The sequence below is a fragment of the Lagenorhynchus albirostris genome, chromosome 12 (assembly GCF_949774975.1).
Source record: "Lagenorhynchus albirostris chromosome 12, mLagAlb1.1, whole genome shotgun sequence".
Taxonomy (NCBI): domain Eukaryota; kingdom Metazoa; phylum Chordata; class Mammalia; order Artiodactyla; family Delphinidae; genus Lagenorhynchus; species Lagenorhynchus albirostris.
In genome coordinates this window covers 75,473,170-75,489,909 of record NC_083106.1, presented here as the reverse complement: position 1 = coordinate 75,489,909, position 16,740 = coordinate 75,473,170, and the positions used below count along the sequence as shown (strand labels likewise).

General features: G+C 39.1%; 1 protein-coding gene across 1 annotated transcript in view; it reads left to right on the top strand.

Moving 5' to 3' along the window:
* Window positions 1-16,227, top strand: part of MEI4 (meiotic double-stranded break formation protein 4) — a 199,228-nt gene extending 183,001 nt beyond the window's left edge. The window contains exon 4 of the mRNA XM_060167689.1: window positions 15,958-16,227. Coding sequence (XP_060023672.1) covers window positions 15,958-16,227 — 270 coding nt within the window. The remainder of the gene's footprint in view (window positions 1-15,957) is intronic.
* Window positions 16,228-16,740: the final 513 nt, after the last annotated feature.

Genomic DNA, 16,740 nt, shown 5'->3' with positions numbered 1-16,740 from the left:
TTTATCAAAGTTAAGGTGACCATATGTGTGTGGGTTTATCTCTGGGCTTTCTATCCTGTTCCATTGATCTATCTTTCTGTTTTTGTGCCAGTACCATACTGTCTTGATTACTGTAGCTTTGTAGGTAGTATAGTCCGAAGTCAGGGAGCCTGATTCCTCCAGCTCTGTTTTTCGTTCTCAAGATTGCTTTGGCTATTCAGGGTCTTTTGTGTTTCCATACAAATTGTGAAATTAATTGTTCTAGTTCTGTGAGAAATGCCAGTGGTAGTTTGATAGAGATTGCATTGGATCTCTAGATTGCTTTGGGTAGTAGTGTCATTTTCACAATGTTGATTCTTCCAATCCAAGAACATGGTATATCTCTCCATCTATTTGTATCATCTTTAATTTCTTTCATCAGTGTCTTATAATTTTCTGCATACAGGTCTTTTGTCTCCTTAGGTAGGTTTATTCCTAGATATTTTACTCCTTTTGTTGCAATGGTAAATGGGAGTGTTTTCTTCATTTCATTTTCAGATTTTTCATCAGTGTATAGGAATGCAGGAGATTTCTGTGCATTAATTTTGTATCCTGCCGCTTTACCAAATTCATTGATTAGCTCTAGTAGTTTTCTGGTAGCATCTTTAGGATTCTCTATATATAGTATCATGTCATCTGCAAACAGTGACAGCTTTACCTCTTTTCCAATTTTGGTTCCTTTTATTTCCTTTTCTTCTCTGATTGCTGTGGCTAAAACTTCCAAAACTATATTGAATAAGAGTGGTAAGAGTGGGCATCCTTGTCTTGTTCCTGATCTTAGTGGACATGCTTTCAGTTTTTCAACATGGAGGATGATGTTGCCTGTGGGTTTGTCATATATGGCCTTTATTATGTTGAGGAAAGTTCCCTCTATGCCTACTTTCTGCAGGGTTTTTATCATAAATGACTGATGAATTTTGTTGAAAGCTTTTTCTGCATGTACTGAGATTATCATATGGTTTTTAAACCTTCAGATTGTTATTATGGTTTATCACGTTGATTGATTTGCATATATTGAAGAATCCTTGCACTCCTGGAATAAACCCCACTTGATCATGGTGTGTGATCCTTTTAATGTGCTGTTGGATTCTGTTTGCTAGTATTTTGTTGAGGATTTTTGCATCTGTGTTCATCAGTGATATTGGCCTGTAGTTATCTTTCTTTGTGACATCCTGGGCTGGTTTTGGTATGAAGGTGATGGTGGCCTCCTAGAATGAATTCGGGAGTGTTCCTCCCTCTGCTATATTTTGGAAGAGTTTGAGAAGGATAGGTGTTAGCTCTTCTCTAAATGTTTGATAGAATTTGCCTGTGAAGCCATCTGGTCCTGGGCTTTTGTTTGTTGGAAGATTTTTAATCACAGTTTCAATTTCAGTGCTTGTGATTGGTCTGTTCATATTTTCTATTTCTTCCTGATTCAGTCTTGGCAGGTTGTGCATTTCTAAGAATTTGTCCATTTCTTCCAGGTTGTCCATTTTATTGGCATAGAGTTGCTTGTAGTAATCTCTCATGATCTTTTGTATTTCTGCAGTGTCAGTTGTTACTTCTCCTTTTTCATTTCTAATTCTATTGATTTCAGTCTTCTCCCTTTTTTTCTTGATGAGTCTGGATAATGGTTTATCTATTTTATCTTCTCAAAAGAACCAGCTTTTAGTTGTATTGATCTTTGCTATCGTTTCCTTCATTTCTTTTTCATTTATTTCTGATCTGATTTTTATGATTTCTTTCCTTCTGCTAACTTTGGGTTTTTTTTTTGTTCTTCTTTCTCTAATTGCTTTAGGTGCAAGGTTAGGTTGTTTATTCGAGATGTTTCCTGTTTCTTAAGGTGGGCTTGTATTGCTATAAACTTCCCTCTTAGAACTGCTTTTGCTGCATCCCATAGGTTTTGGGTCGTCGTGTCTCCATTGTCATTTGTTTCTAGGTATTTTTTTTATTTCCTCTTTGATTTCTTCAGTGATCACTTCATTATTAAGTAGTGTATTGTTTAGCCTCCATGTGTTTGTATTTTTTACAGATCTTTTCCTGTAATTGATATCTAGTCTCATGGTGTTGTGGTCAGAAAAGATACTTGATACAATTTCAATTTTTTAAATTTACCAAGGCTTGATTTATGACCTAAGATGTGATCTATCCTGGAGAATGTTCCATGAGCACTTGAGAAAAACGTGTATTCTGTTGTTTTTGGATGGAGTGTCCTATAAATATCAATTAAGTTATCTTGTTTAATGTATCATTTAAAGCTTGGGTTTCCTCATTTATTTTCATTTTGGATGATCTGTCCATGGGTGAAAGGGGGGTGTTAAAGTCCCCTACTATGAACGTGTTACTGTCCATTTCCCCTTTTATGGCTGTTAGTATTTGCCTTATGTATTGAGGTGCTCCTATGTTGGGTGCATAAATATTTACAATTGTTATATCTTCTTCTTGGATCTATCCCTTGATCATTATGTAGTGTCCTTCTTTGTCTCTTCTAATAGTCTTTAAAGTCTATTTTTTCTGATATGAGAATTGCTACTCCAGCTTTCTTTTGGTTTCCATTTTCATGAAATATCTTTTTCCATCCCCTTACTTTCAGTCTGTATGTGTCTCTAGGTCTGAAGTGGGACTCTTGTAGACAGCATATATATGGGTCTTGTTTTTGTATCCATTCAGCCAATCTGTGTCTTTTGGTGGGTGCATTTAGTCCATTTACATTTAAGGTAATTATCGATATGTATGTTCCTATTCCCATTTTCTTAATTGTTATGGGTTCGTTATTGTAGGTCTTTTCCTTCTCTTGTGTTTCTTGCCTAGAGAAGTTCCTTTAGCATTTGTTGTAAAGCTGGTTTGTTGGTGCTGAACTCTCTCAGCTTTTGCCTGTCTGCAAAGGTTTTAATTTCTCCATCAAATCTGAATGAGATCCTTGCTGGGTAGAGTAATCTTGGTTTCAGGTTTTTCTCCTTCATCACTTTCAGTATGTCCTGCCATTCCCTTCTGGCTTGCAGAGTTTCTGCTGACATATCAGCTGTTAACCTTATGGGGATTCCCTTGTGTGTTATTTGTTGTTTTTCCCTTGCTGCTTTTAATGTCCTTTCTTTGTATTTAATTTTTGACAGTTTGATTAATATGTGTCTTGGCGTATTTCTCCTTGGATTAATCCTGTATGGGACTCTCTGTGCTTCCTGGACTTGATTAACTATTTCCTTTCCCATATTAGGGAAGTTTTCAACCATAATCTCTTCAAATATTTTCTCAGTCCCTTTCTTTTTCTCTTCTTCTTCTGGAAGCCCTATAATTCGAATGTTGGTGCGTTTAATGTTGTCCCAGAGGTCTCTGAGACTATCCTCAGTTGTTTTCATTCTTTTCTTCTGTATTCTGCTCTGCAGTAGTTACTTCCACTATTTTATCTTCCAGGTCACTTATGCGTTCTTCTGCCTCAGTTATTCTGCTATTGATCCCATCTAGAGTATTTTTCATTTCATTTATTGTGTTGTTCATCATTGTTTGTTTCATCTTTAGTTCATCTAGGTCCTTGTTAAATGTTTCTTGCATTTTGTCTATTCTATTTCCAAGATTTTGGATCATCTTTACTATCATTATTCTGAATTCTTTTTCAGGTAGACTGCCTATTTCCTCTTCATTTGTTAGGTCTGGTGGGTTTTTATCTTGCTCCTTCATCTGCTGTGTGTTTTTCTGTCTTCTCATTTTGCTTATCTTACTGTGTTTGGGGTCTCCTTTTTGCAGGCTGCAGGTTCGTAGTTCCCGTTGTTTTTGGTGTCTGTCCCCAGTGGCTAACGTTGGTTCAGAGGGTTGTGTAGGCTTCCTGGTGGAGGGGACTAGTGCCTGTGTTGTGGTGGATGAGGCTGGATCTTGTCTCTCTGGTGGGCAGGTCCACGTCTGGTGGTGTGTTTTGGGGTGTCTGTGGACTTACTATGATTTTAGGCAGCCTCTCTGCTAATGGGTGGAGTTGTGTTCCTGTTTTGCTAGTTGTTTGGCATAGGGTGTCCAGCACTGTAGCTTGCTGGTCGTTGAGTGAAGTTGGGTGCTGGTGTTGAGATGTAGATCTCTGGGCGATTTTCGCCGTTTGATATTATGTGGAGCTGGGAGGTCTCTTGTGGACCAGTGTCCTGAAGTTGGCTCTCCCACCTCAGAGGCACATCACTGACTCCTGACTGCAGCACCAAGAGCCTTTCATCCACACAGCTCAGAATAAAAGGGAGAAAAAGTAGAAAGAAAGAATTAGTAGAAGTAGAAAGAAAGATAGAAATATAGAAAGAAAGGAGGGAGGGAGGAAGGAAGGAGGGAAGGAAGGAAAGAGAGAAAGAAAGAAGATAAAGTAAAATAAAATAAAGATAAAATATAAAGTTATTAAAATAAAAAAAATTAAGGAAAAAAAGGACAGAACCCTAGGACAAATGGTGGAAGCAAAGCTATACAGACAGAAGCATACACATACACACTCACAAAAAGAGGAAGAGGGGAAAAAATCATAAATCTTGCTCTCAAAGTCCACTTCCTCAATTTGGGATGATTGGTTGTCTATTCAGGTATTCCAGAGGTGCAGGTACATCAAGTTGATTGTGGAGCTTTAATCCGCTGCTCCTGAAGCTGCTGGGAGAGATTTCCCTTTCTCCTCTTTGTTCTCACAGCTCCCAGGGGCCCAGCTTTGGATTTGGCCCTGCCTCTGCGTGTAGGTCGCTGGAGGGTGTCTGTTGTTTGCTCAGAGAGGACGGGGTTAAAGAAGCCGCTGATTCGGGGGCTCTGCCTCACTCAGGCCTGGGGGAGGGAGGGGCACTGCGTGCGGGGCGGGCCTGCGGCAGCAGAGACCGGCGTGACGTTGCACCAGCCTGAGGCGTGCCGTGCGTTCCCCCGGGGGAGTTGTCCCTGGATCCCAGGACCCTGGCAGTGGCGGGGTGCACAGGTTCCCCGGAAGCGGGGTGTGGATATTGACCTGTGCTCGCAGGCAGGCTTCTTGGTGGAGGCAGCAGCAGCCTTAGCGTCTCATGCCTGTCTCTGTGTTCCACGCTTTTAGCCGCGGCTCGCGCCCGTCTCTGGAGCTCCTTTAAGCAGCGTTCTTAATCCCCTCTCCTCGTGCACCAGGAAACAAAGAGGCAAGAAAAAGTCTCTTGCCTCTTTGGCAGGTCCAGACTTTTCCCTGGACTCCCTCCCGGCTAGCCATGGCGCACTTACCCCCTGCAGGCTGTGTTCACGCCACCAACCCCAGTCTTCTCCCTGTGCTCCGACCAAAGCCCGAGCCTCAGCTCCCAGCCCCGCCCGCCCCGGCGGGTGAGCAGACAAGCCTTTCGGGCTGGTGAGTGCTGGTGGGCACCGATCCTCTGTGCGGGAATCTCCCCGCTTTGCCCTCCGCACCCCTGTTGCTGTGCTCTCCTCCGCGGAGCCGAAGCTTCCCTGTCCGCCACCCGCAGTCTCCGCCCACGAAGGGGCTTCTAGTGTGTGGAAACCTTTCCTCCTTCACAGCTGCTTCCCACTGGTGCAGGTCCCGTCCCTATTCTTTTATCTCTGTTTATTCTTTTTTCCTTTGCCCTACCCAGGTATGTGGGTATTTTCTTGCCTTTTGGGAGGTCTGAGGTCTTCTGCCAGCGTTCAGTAGGTGTCCTGTAGGAGTTGTTCCACGTGTAGACGTATTTCTGGTGTATCTGAGGGGAGGAAGGTGATCTCCACGTCTTACTCTTCCGCCATCTTCCCCTCCGCCTGAGTTTTCTTAAAACGCAGTGTATCTTTGAAAAGACACTGCTACTAAACTTTCTAGTATACTTGCCAAGAAAAACTATTTTGTAGTAATTTTCTGTGGGTAATGCTCAGGAACATATTAGTTATGCTAAAATAAGTAACGTTATTTGATGGTACATCACGTCTTCTAAAATCACTACAAAAATTAACTATTCTGCATAAGAAAATTTCCCACATGAATAAGATACTTTTTAAACTTTAACATTTTAATGGAATGCTATAGTAAATTCAATTTATTAAACTGAATGAATCAAGCATCATTTATACATTTGTCATACCCATCATCTGCTTTTGAATTGTGCGGTGTTAGTTATGTCCTTGGAGGCACATTCAAGCATACAGAGCTCCTTTTCCATTCTAGAAGACCCAGTCTGAGTTTTATAGTTGTTCCTTTGCTGTCAGTTCTCACTTCTTTTGCTTTCCTCTAGCAGGACTTCCTCCTCTGTCCTTGTTACCTTCAGAATGAGCCCCTGAAGTGAGTTGAGAGGATCTGAGTGAGGACCCGAGACCCTCCTGCAGAGTCACGTGCACAGTCCACCAGGAACTGTCTCCTAGTGGACGTTTCACTGTCTCAGGGTCTGCAAATTTCAAGACACCTGATGTCTGGAAGTTAGACATCCGGAGAAGTTGGCTTCTTATTCCCCAAAAGTGGAACATTTTACAGGAAACTGCTGTATTTCCTTACATTATAAATTAGAGTATGAAAAAGTTTTTGAACGAAATATTCATTTTTCATTGCTGAAGCCACTTTCTTGAAGTATTTGGAGAGTTTTTTGGTTGCATTAGTGACATATATCATCTTAAAGTTTTAATGTCATTTTTATATCAGATCCAGATATTACATTTTGGGGTTAAGTTTGAATAAAGAATCTATCACTTTTCTAATGTTAGCGGCATAGTTTAGTTTCTAAAAAAGGTAAAATTTATTGTAATTTCAGACTAAAATTCAGAAACAAATACAGTTACATTTAAAATGTGGTCAGCGTTTATTTTAAACATTTCTTTGAAATTAACCAATGATAGTCAACTTACTTGGGAACGTTTATTTTTTCCTGAAAATAATTGCTTATAAAGCATATAACCAAGTCCATACAGTACTGGTTAAGCAAAGTAACTGATCTGTCTTACAAATGTGGGTACTCCTCAGAATACTTGATTTTCGTTTTGGAACATGTATCTAAAAAAGATGAGAAATACTTTTATAACCTGTATATTAATATATGTATACTGAGTTCTCCCACAACCTGTATATTAATATATGTATACTGAGTTCTCCCACTTGTTTTATTTTCAGTGCATTTAAGTTAACTTAATTCCCCATAATGTATTTAATTTTCCTTGTAAGCCATTGCTAGTTTAAAACAGAGGCATTTAGCATTCTCCATTGAGATGATGTGCTGAGAGCATTCTTCATGTTTTTGACTGTAACTCATCCAGGAGCAATGCAAATACAAGAACACTCTTACAATATACATCCCATTGTATTATGCTTATTCCCATATGTAATTCTACCTTGAACCGTGATGCCTAAAGGATATGAAGCCATACTTCTAGTCATCTTTGTATAATTTCCATCTCAGCATATGGTTGGCTGTAGCTACTGAGGAGATGTTCTTTGAAGGAGACACGGAAGGTTAGGTCCTCTGGTTTTATATTCCTTTCTTTACATTTGTCATCAGGTAGCAACTTTCACCAGCACTAACATACCAAAGCTTTCTGTAGAACCACTTAGCACTTTTGTAACAGATAAGTTTCCCCAGCAGCCTCTCAGCACAAAGGTAATGAAAATAGTCAAACCAGATAACTGTCTCATAGTTGGAAGTCTAGTGCCTTGTCCTAAACCTTCTGCATTGCATATGGATCTTTTCTTTTAAAAAAATTCTCTAGAGTATCTTCAAGTAACAAATTATAGTTATTATAATCATGGTTATAGAAGGATTTCATATAGTAGTAAAAAAAACACTAAATGTTTTATATATATTTTAATAAATCAACTAGAAGGTAGCAAAACATTTAAAATGTTGTTAAACAATATCACATGGCTATAGCATGATTGCTTTTTCTTTTATTCAAAGATTACTTCTATTATGACATTTCTTTGTTCTTAAAAGTAAATTATCAAATTCATGATACCAAACAATTTAAAAAGGGTAAATTTTACTGTTTGTCAATTATATCTCAAAAAATCTGATTTTTAAAAAAAGAGAAATGGTGGTCAGTTGATTTTTAAAAAAGAACAAAAGAACAAGAAATGCAGTACTCACTTTGCTACAGACACAGTCATGTTCATGAGAACACATTCAGTTTTTTCTCTTTTGTGTTTCCAGACTTTCCTGGGTGCTGTGCAGTTTCACTTAGCCTTTGAAAGCAAGTTCTGATAAAATGATTTCATTGAATCAGTGGTGACACATGTTTAAAATAGGAAGAAAAAGGGACAAATGTGTTGGCTTTTAATTTCTGTAAATACAACCCCGTTCAGTTGTGCTTTGGGAGATAATTAGTAGATTTATCTGAGGCCAAAGTTAGCTTTCAGCTTCCAAACAAAAGTATTGGAAAAGATCTGGTCACTTATGAGTCCACCCCCTGTTGTCACTAATCTTAGGCTTTGGATCCAGTGCTCTTAAAAATATATCTACATTTCTTGCTTACTTTGGCACATTTATCAACGCTTAGCTAAGCAGCCTCTAGATTCCTTTTTAGTCTGGGTGGTCATCGATTCTACTCCAGCAAATCTGGTTTCTGCCTTCTGCCTGGTTGCGCAGGTTTTGATGCTGTCTTGGATAGTCTTTAGAGTCCTAAAGAGGAAAGTTTCTTGTTGATTTTATCCCCACTGGCTATTTGGACGTGTGTTTGCCATAAATAATGGCCATCTGGATCTCTGTTTCTAATATATATCAGACATTTCACCAGCTCTGATTTCTTCTACTCACGCGGTGTCTGAACTGCATGGCGGTGGTGGCTTCACTTAGTGAAGCGGTGCATTCTCTCTGCTGTAAGGTATAATAATGACGAATTATACTTCGTCATTTCTCTTGTTCTCCGTGCCTTCCTTCAGGAAGATAAGTGTCAGGCATGAAAGTAACCATAGACCTCATGGAACCAAACACAGTCTGTAAGATTTTCTTAACATATAGGCCTGACTTGGCCTTTGACTGCATGTACCAGTCAGATGGGTCTGGTTCCACTGCCTTAAAGAAGGCTGAGAGGTGGGGTCTGTGCCGAGTGAGCTGTTGCAGAGAATGCTGACACCCCCCAACTCCCCCTTTAAGCTCTCTGCTGCTCCCTTGCCCCAGCGCATACTGAATGACCAGAGACTGAGAGCCCTGTGGTGGAAGCCAAACAGGTGTTGGCCTGTACTGACGATAACTTTCAAGTCACTTCTGCAAAAGAATCCTGCCATCCCATCCAGCAGGAGCTGAGCCTACGGGGTGATCGTTCACGACTAACTCATTTGCTGCCCTTCAGCGTCTTCTCACACAGGTGACTCAGCTATCTTTAGAGTTCCTCTATAGCCCGTATAGCATGCACGCACTCTGCATTGCCTTTATTTTCTACTTCTTTGTCTCCCTAGAGGCGTGCGAGGAGCTCTCCTACAGGTAGGGATCCTGTCCTATTCACCTCTGCGTTCTCAGCACTCACGGTGGGGTCTGGCATTTGCAGGTACCCAATCAGTGCTTGTAACAGGACTGAAGCAAGAGAGGAGGCGCGCGTGAGGCAGGCAGAAACATAACGTCATAAAGTGCTAAGTGTTCGCAGCTAAATTCATCCTTAATGAATTCAGCTACTTTTATTCCAGTCTGTGAGCCCTGCTCTTTCACTTAATAGACTCTCAGAATAATAACAAAGTCATCCGGTTTGTACTGCTTTGTCAAGAACTACTGTGATGGAAGTCCAGACAAATAAATGATCTGTTTGCTTCTCAAAATGCCTGAAAGGCATTTCCAGCCTGAGACTAAGTTTAATATTGTGGTATAAAGTAAAGTAGTGAAAAAGTTTCTCTGAGTGGGGTTGATGACCCCATAATTAAGGGCGCAGATCCTAAGAAAGCAGTGGGGATGCCGGGTAAAGCTACTTCAAGTTGACTCAGGGGATCTCATAGAAGAAATGCTTTGTCCCTGTATCAGGAACTCTCTGTTCTTTACACGAAGAGATTTGAGAATTAAAATTGATGTGGGATCTATCTTATTATTATGTCCAACAATCTGCTATTCTGATGACCAAGAAAGGGATGAATTGGAGTCAAACCACAGGAGATTTCCCCAGAGAGATGTGCAAATATAAAATTTAAAGCACTTGGGGTTTAATCTGTGATGTTATTGAGTTAGTCACCAAAAGGGCGTACTGCTTAGAAGGTCATTTTTACCAACCTACCACTAGAATAGATGAACAAGTTGATTCACCTCACACTAGTCAAATAACTGGAACTTTTTCTATTTCCTGTAAGATGCCGTGTTTAACCCACACCTACGCCTACTTCAGGGCCTTCTCATATCAGAAAGACTTTAAAATAATTGTCTCACATTTAGGTTCCTTGTTACCACCCTTCTATGCAAAAAGGAATTGTCTGCTAGATGACTGCTATTCATGAAGGATTTTCTTGGTAGAGGAAAGTAGGTGAAGGTGCATCCTCAGGTTCTTACACATCTCTACAGGAACAGTTCACAGTGAACGTGAAATGCCCCCAACAGCTGACCATAGTACAGTACTTGAATAATACCAGTAGCTTTCCTCTAGGTTCAAAGTACCTTATGGATAGGGATGATATCTTTTTCGCTTTGGGTAAAAACATAACGATGATGATGATGACGATAATGATGATGATAATAGGTAATACTTATTTGAAAATTTGTGATCCTGTGCTGTGTTCTTAATATTCAAGAAACAGATTTGAGAAAAGTAGGTAAAATTGGTTCATGAGAAAACCATCATCTTTAAACAAGGCTAATTATGACAGATTTTTTAAAAATTATGTTATGTCTATTCCTTTCATTGATATTTTTATGTATAAATCTTTCAGATTTATACTGAAAGATTAAACTACTTCCCACTGGAAACATGGCAAAATATCAAGATCCTAAATGCTAGTCATTTTAATAGGTTAGGATTTTTCATCTAAGTTACCTACAAATTAGACATTAGCCTCTTAGAGCCAGTCTCTAGGATGCAACATTTTAGGCAGATAACTATACCATTATCTGAAAGCAAAATGGATTAATATCCATTGAATCCTTTTTATTCTTTTTGACCTGACACTTTGATCAAAAGGTGATTCACCATCTATACGCCTCACTCCCTTTGGGCCTTGGCCCACAATTCATCCCTAGGAAATCTTCCCTAATTAGCTAACTACACTCTGCTCTGATCAGCCTTTTGCCTTATACTCCCTCGGTATGGGTCTGGCACCCAGGTTGCCAGGGTTCTATTGTAACCATAAGTTCATTGATTGTGTGTGTGTGTGTGTGTGATTTATATTTTATATAGATGATATATAATATGCATGTGGTTCTCCTACTCTGTTCTCAGGCACGGTTGCTAGCATGGTCACGTGCAGTATCGCACTGGGCTCTTTCAGCATCTTCTCGTGTGCTTCAGAAGCTGCAAGCTGCTTAGTAAACAGCTGCTAGAGAGTTAACTTTTATCCTCCTCAGCTCCTTGACTGAAATCTACTGCCTTCTAGTAGATAAAAAAGGCTAAGTTATTAAAACTTAGGGGTAAGTTTTTCACTTAATTATCAGGTAGACAACTGACCTTTTCCTTTGAAGTACTGTGCTGAATTCATTCTTTTAGAAACTGCTTGTCTTAATTGTATCTTACTTATTGCTTCTGTCTAATAAAATCTGGCATGTGGGATACTGAGCCAATGGCATATTATATTCCGTGAACATTTAATTGAACATTGAGGCCATGCACCTGTACTCTTTGACTTGGTTTTCTGCCCTTTAACGATCCAGGTTTCTCCTTCATCTCTTACATTTGGAGCAATAAGAAAAATGTCGTGGCTTTTTTTTTTACCCTTTCCGTAGCAGCGTGCTTAGTTCTGAAAGAGTCAGACTGCACTTCTGCATGCCCTTGGTTAGCACACTTAAATTGTCAAAGTGTTGAATTTAGTGAACTATTTACATGTTCATATTTTTCAGCATTATATATAAGCATCCAAACTGCAAGCCACACCTTCCATGTACAGTCCTTTTGCCACATGACCAGCTGCCAAGGAGTGTGACTGTTTTTGTCCCTTTAGCCATCGCTGTCCCTTCTGTGTCAGAGACAGCAGCAAACAGCACCTTTCCAAGACAAAGGGAACTTAAGAGCTTCCTTCCTGCCCAGATCAAGTCTCAAGCTTCCGATTCTAAAAGACCAAAATGGAAGAAGGGAGCCCCAGCACAGTGCAGGAAGGTACAGCCATCCTGCGTGGGTATATTGAGCTGCACAATGCCATCCAGAATCTGGCCCTTTCTACTTATCCATGGGCAGCCTTCATCCTCAGGCTCACAACAAGGCTGCTGGACCTCCAAGCATTACATGTGTAGTTCCAAGCAGGACCAGTGGTGAAGAGAGAAGGCAAAAGCGCATTCCACCAGATTTTGCCTGCTATTAAAGCACTTTCCCAGAAGCCCCACCCAGTTACTTATATTTCCATTTCTTTGACCAGAATTAGCCTTAAGAGAGACTGGAAAATATACATTTTTTGTTGATCTGTTGTCATTCTGAACAAAACTGGGGTTCTGTTGATGAAAAATGAGGGAGAAGTGTGTATGGAGTAAGCAAGTAGATACGTCTGCTTCAAGGATAATAAGTCTTTATAAAAATATCAAGTTAACCTTGACTGAATTTCAACTGAAACAACAGTTAGGAAACTGGCAGCATTTGTCTATAGCCTTAATTTCATAATCTAAGTTTTGAAGTAAAATTTTGCAGCATGTAAAGAAATATTTTTTTTTTACTATTTAAATAAATATTTGGATACTTTGACTTTCTCAAGCCCAACTCAGAAATAGAAAAATAATCATAAGAAATATTTAATTCTAGAAGTGACCTACAAAAATACATGGTGATTTTCCTACCAGGGAAGTATTTCCTCTTCTGAAGGTCCCCTACTGTATAAAATGGGATTAGGTATAAGAAGTAGTCATGGGACTATCGAAGCTGCCTCTCAGGGGTCCTTCAGTTCAGAAAGACCCAGATAGAGAGACAAATTGATAGCTTTCTATTGGATGTACAGAGCCATCATGCTTGTGTACTGGGCTTCATTCAGTCTTCCTGGTAGGTGTTCAGGCAAAACACGTGGGCATTTTCCAGGTGAGTATGTTTCATCTGTGTTGGGGATTTTCCAGTACTGGTGCTGTTCAGTCTAATTTGACAGTGAGAATGTAAAAATTACACCAAAATGTAGTAGAAGGGTATCAGCTGTCATCTTAATTCCATTTATTTTAGCTTTTATTCAGCGTATGCACTATTTCAGAAAGTGTCTGAACATATAATTAGGCAGAGCAGGCGGCTGCCAGTGTGATAAAATTCGGGAACTACAGGAAAGACCTCCCCCACAGACATGCCATCTGAGTCACGGTGAGCTGGAGGGCTGCTAAGGGGTGTAAGTTAAATGTATACTGTCTCTTAATGGAGGAGTTCGTTTCAAGTTAATGTTCTATGAGATGTAAATATCTTGGAGCAAAAGAGTTTATCCAATTAATATTATGAGAATAGGCATTTGGGATAAAGGTGGAACCCAAGACAGATAAATTCTGGTAAAAGCAAAGTCCCAAACAAAGTAGAGAAATGGGACACTACAGGGAACCCCAGCCCACCTGGAAGCAAGCTAAACACGCCCAAAGTGAGATTCTCCAAGCAAATGGAAAGGGACCAAGACATACTCTGCCTGCTTTACACCCATAGAACTCCTGGAAGAAACATAGGCAGTGAGTGCCTTGACATTGGTCTTGGCAATTATTTTTTGGATTGACACCAAAAGCAAAAATCAACCTGGGGCTACTTCAAACTTTTAACAAGCTTCAGCAAAGCAAAGAAAGTCAACAAAATGAAAAGGCAACCTACTGAATGGGAGAAAATGTTTGCAAATCATATATCTGTTAAGAGGTTAATATCCAAAATATATAAAGAACTCATATATCTCAATAGCAAAAAACCATCCAATTAAAAAATGGGCAGAGGAGCTGAATAGACGTTTTTCCAAAGAAGATGTACACATGGCCAACAGGTACATGACAGGATTCCCAACACCACTAGTCATCAGGGAAATGCAAATTAAAGCCACAATGAGATATCACCTTACACCTGTTAGGATGGTTATTATCAAAAAGACAAGAAATAACAAATGATGGTGAAGATGTAGAGAAAAAGGGAACCCTTGTGCACCTGCTGGTGGGAATGAAAACTGGTGCAGCCACTATGGAAAACAGTATGGAGATCCCTCAAAAAATTAAAAATAGAACTACTGTATGATCCAACAATTCCACTTCTACTAGCATTAACTAATTTGAAACACTAATTAGAAAAGATATATGCACTGCACCCCTGTGTCCATTGCAGCATTATTTACAACAGCCAAATAGCCAAGACATGGAAACAACCTAAATGTTGTCGATGGATGAATAAAGAAAAGGTGGGGTACACACACACACACACACACACACACACACACACACACACACACACACACGTATGTAAAATGGACTATTATTCAGCTGTAAAAAAGAATGAAGTCATTCCATTTGCAACATGTGGATGGACCTTGAGGCATTATGCTAAGTGAGATAAGTCAAATAGTAAAAGATAATTACTGTGTGATCTCTTTTATATGTGAAACCAAAAAACAAACAGCTGAGCTCCTGGATATGGAAAACAGATTGGGGGTTGCCTGAGGTGAGGGTAGGGGGCAAAATGGGTGAAGGGAGTCACAAGGTGTAGATTTCATTACAAAATGAATAGGTCATGGGGATGTAATATACAACATGATGACTATAGTTAATAATACTGTATTGCATGTTTGAAAGTGGCTAGGAGATTCAATCTTAAAATATCACAAGAAAAATTTTGTAACTATGTAGGCTGATGGATTTTAAATGGACTTATTTTGATGATCATTTTGCAGCATATACAAATATTGAATCATTACATTGTACACATGAAACTAATATAATGTAATGTCAATTATACCTCAGTCAAGAAAATGAAAGTATCAGTTATCTGTATATGTTTTATTCTTTTATCAGACAACCTTGTTGAAGATAATTCCTCTGGGTTCTAACAGAATGTTTCTTCATTTATGTGTTATTACAGTGGATAAATTTGTTGGAATGTTTCCAACATATTTCTTAATAAGCAAATGATAAAGCCAGTTTATATCTTTACATGCTTCCTGTATCCCCTCATGTTCTGCTTTCCACTGTGCACTTTTTAGGCCTTGCTTTGATTTTTCTCACTTTCAGCCATCTAGGCCAAATAATTTGTACAAGAAACATCTGCATCTCTTCTCATGACCATCTATCTGATTCCACACAATCTAATCCTCCTTTTCCCCAGTTTGTGTAGTCTCAGGATGAGACCACATCTAGTCGCTTACAGGTCATAACCCTAACTGCTTTAGGACTGAGTTACACTTCGAAACATGTTCCTAAAATCCTACTGCCAAAGAGCCTTTTGTTATCATTGACAGGAGTATTGGAAGTCTTTGGTGAAACATTGAATTCAACACACAAGATTTGTTGTGTGTTAGACTCTCTGCCGAGTATTCGCAGATTCATCTCAGTAACGAATTATAGCAGCACCGTAGAGAAAGGATTCAGAACTTTGCAAACCATGAGAAGAAAAAGTCATTCACCAAGATTGGAAGAGGAAATGTTCTCTTTTGATCTCTCTCCCCCCACTCCAATCAGAGGAACGGGAAGATAGAAGGTGTTAAATAAGCCAAGTATTTTACTTTTTGTTCAAAAATTTGATCTCTTTATTTGGCTTTTGCTGATCTGAGCTACAACCAATATTTTTTTAAAGGAGTTTTTTTTTTAATTGGAGTACAGTTGCTTTACAGTATTGTACAACATTGTATTAGTTTATACTGTAAAGCAAAGTGAATCAGCTATACATATACATATATCCCCTCTTTTTTGGATTTCCTTCTCATTTAGATCACTGCAGAGCACTGAGTAGAGTTCCCTGTGCTATACAGTAGGTTCTCATTAGTTTGTTGTTTATCTGTAGGTGCAAGCCAGTTACGACATGACACGCTATGAAAATATTTTCTCTGTTTTCTGCGTTCTGGAACAACTTCTTCAGAAGGAAACCGAAGAAGGCAACGCTTCAACAATGGGGCATGAGGACCAAGAAATCAAGAAATTTCTTCAGAAGCATGATGAAACTATTTTGCAACTCTCTGATGCATTTCCTTTATTTACTTTTTATTTATGGAGACTGGGCACTCTCTTGAACTCAGTAGAGACAGGAACTGTTGAAAATAACTCACTTCCTTAGCAATTTACCAAATATCAGAAGCATACTAAAGTTGAAATTATTGAAGATCTTGTGCTTAACAGATTTTCAAGAATGTTTTTAAATGAGCATTTTAAATGCATCTCTAAATATAATCATTAATTCAATTTAATAGTCTTAAATTGTGTATAAAAGATTATTAGTCATATTTCTATACTAAAATCAGCCAGTTTCAGTTGAGAATGCCCTCCTTATTCTTACGGAACGATACCTTACAATATGTTACTCAATACAGTCTAGCTCTGTTATTCTCTAAAGTGGACCATTAATTGTCTTTTATTAAAAAATGAGATTTTAAAAGATTTTCATGTAATAGATGCTAAAAGGTAACAGAAAAGAGCTTATGTTTTGTTACTTTATCAACAGAGCATTTAAAATAAGTGGTTATAAATGAGATTTTTTTTTTTTTTTTTTTTTTTTTTTTTTTTTTTTGCAGTACGCGGGCCTCTCACTGTTGTGGCCTCTCCCGTTGCCAGAGCACAGGCTCTGGACACG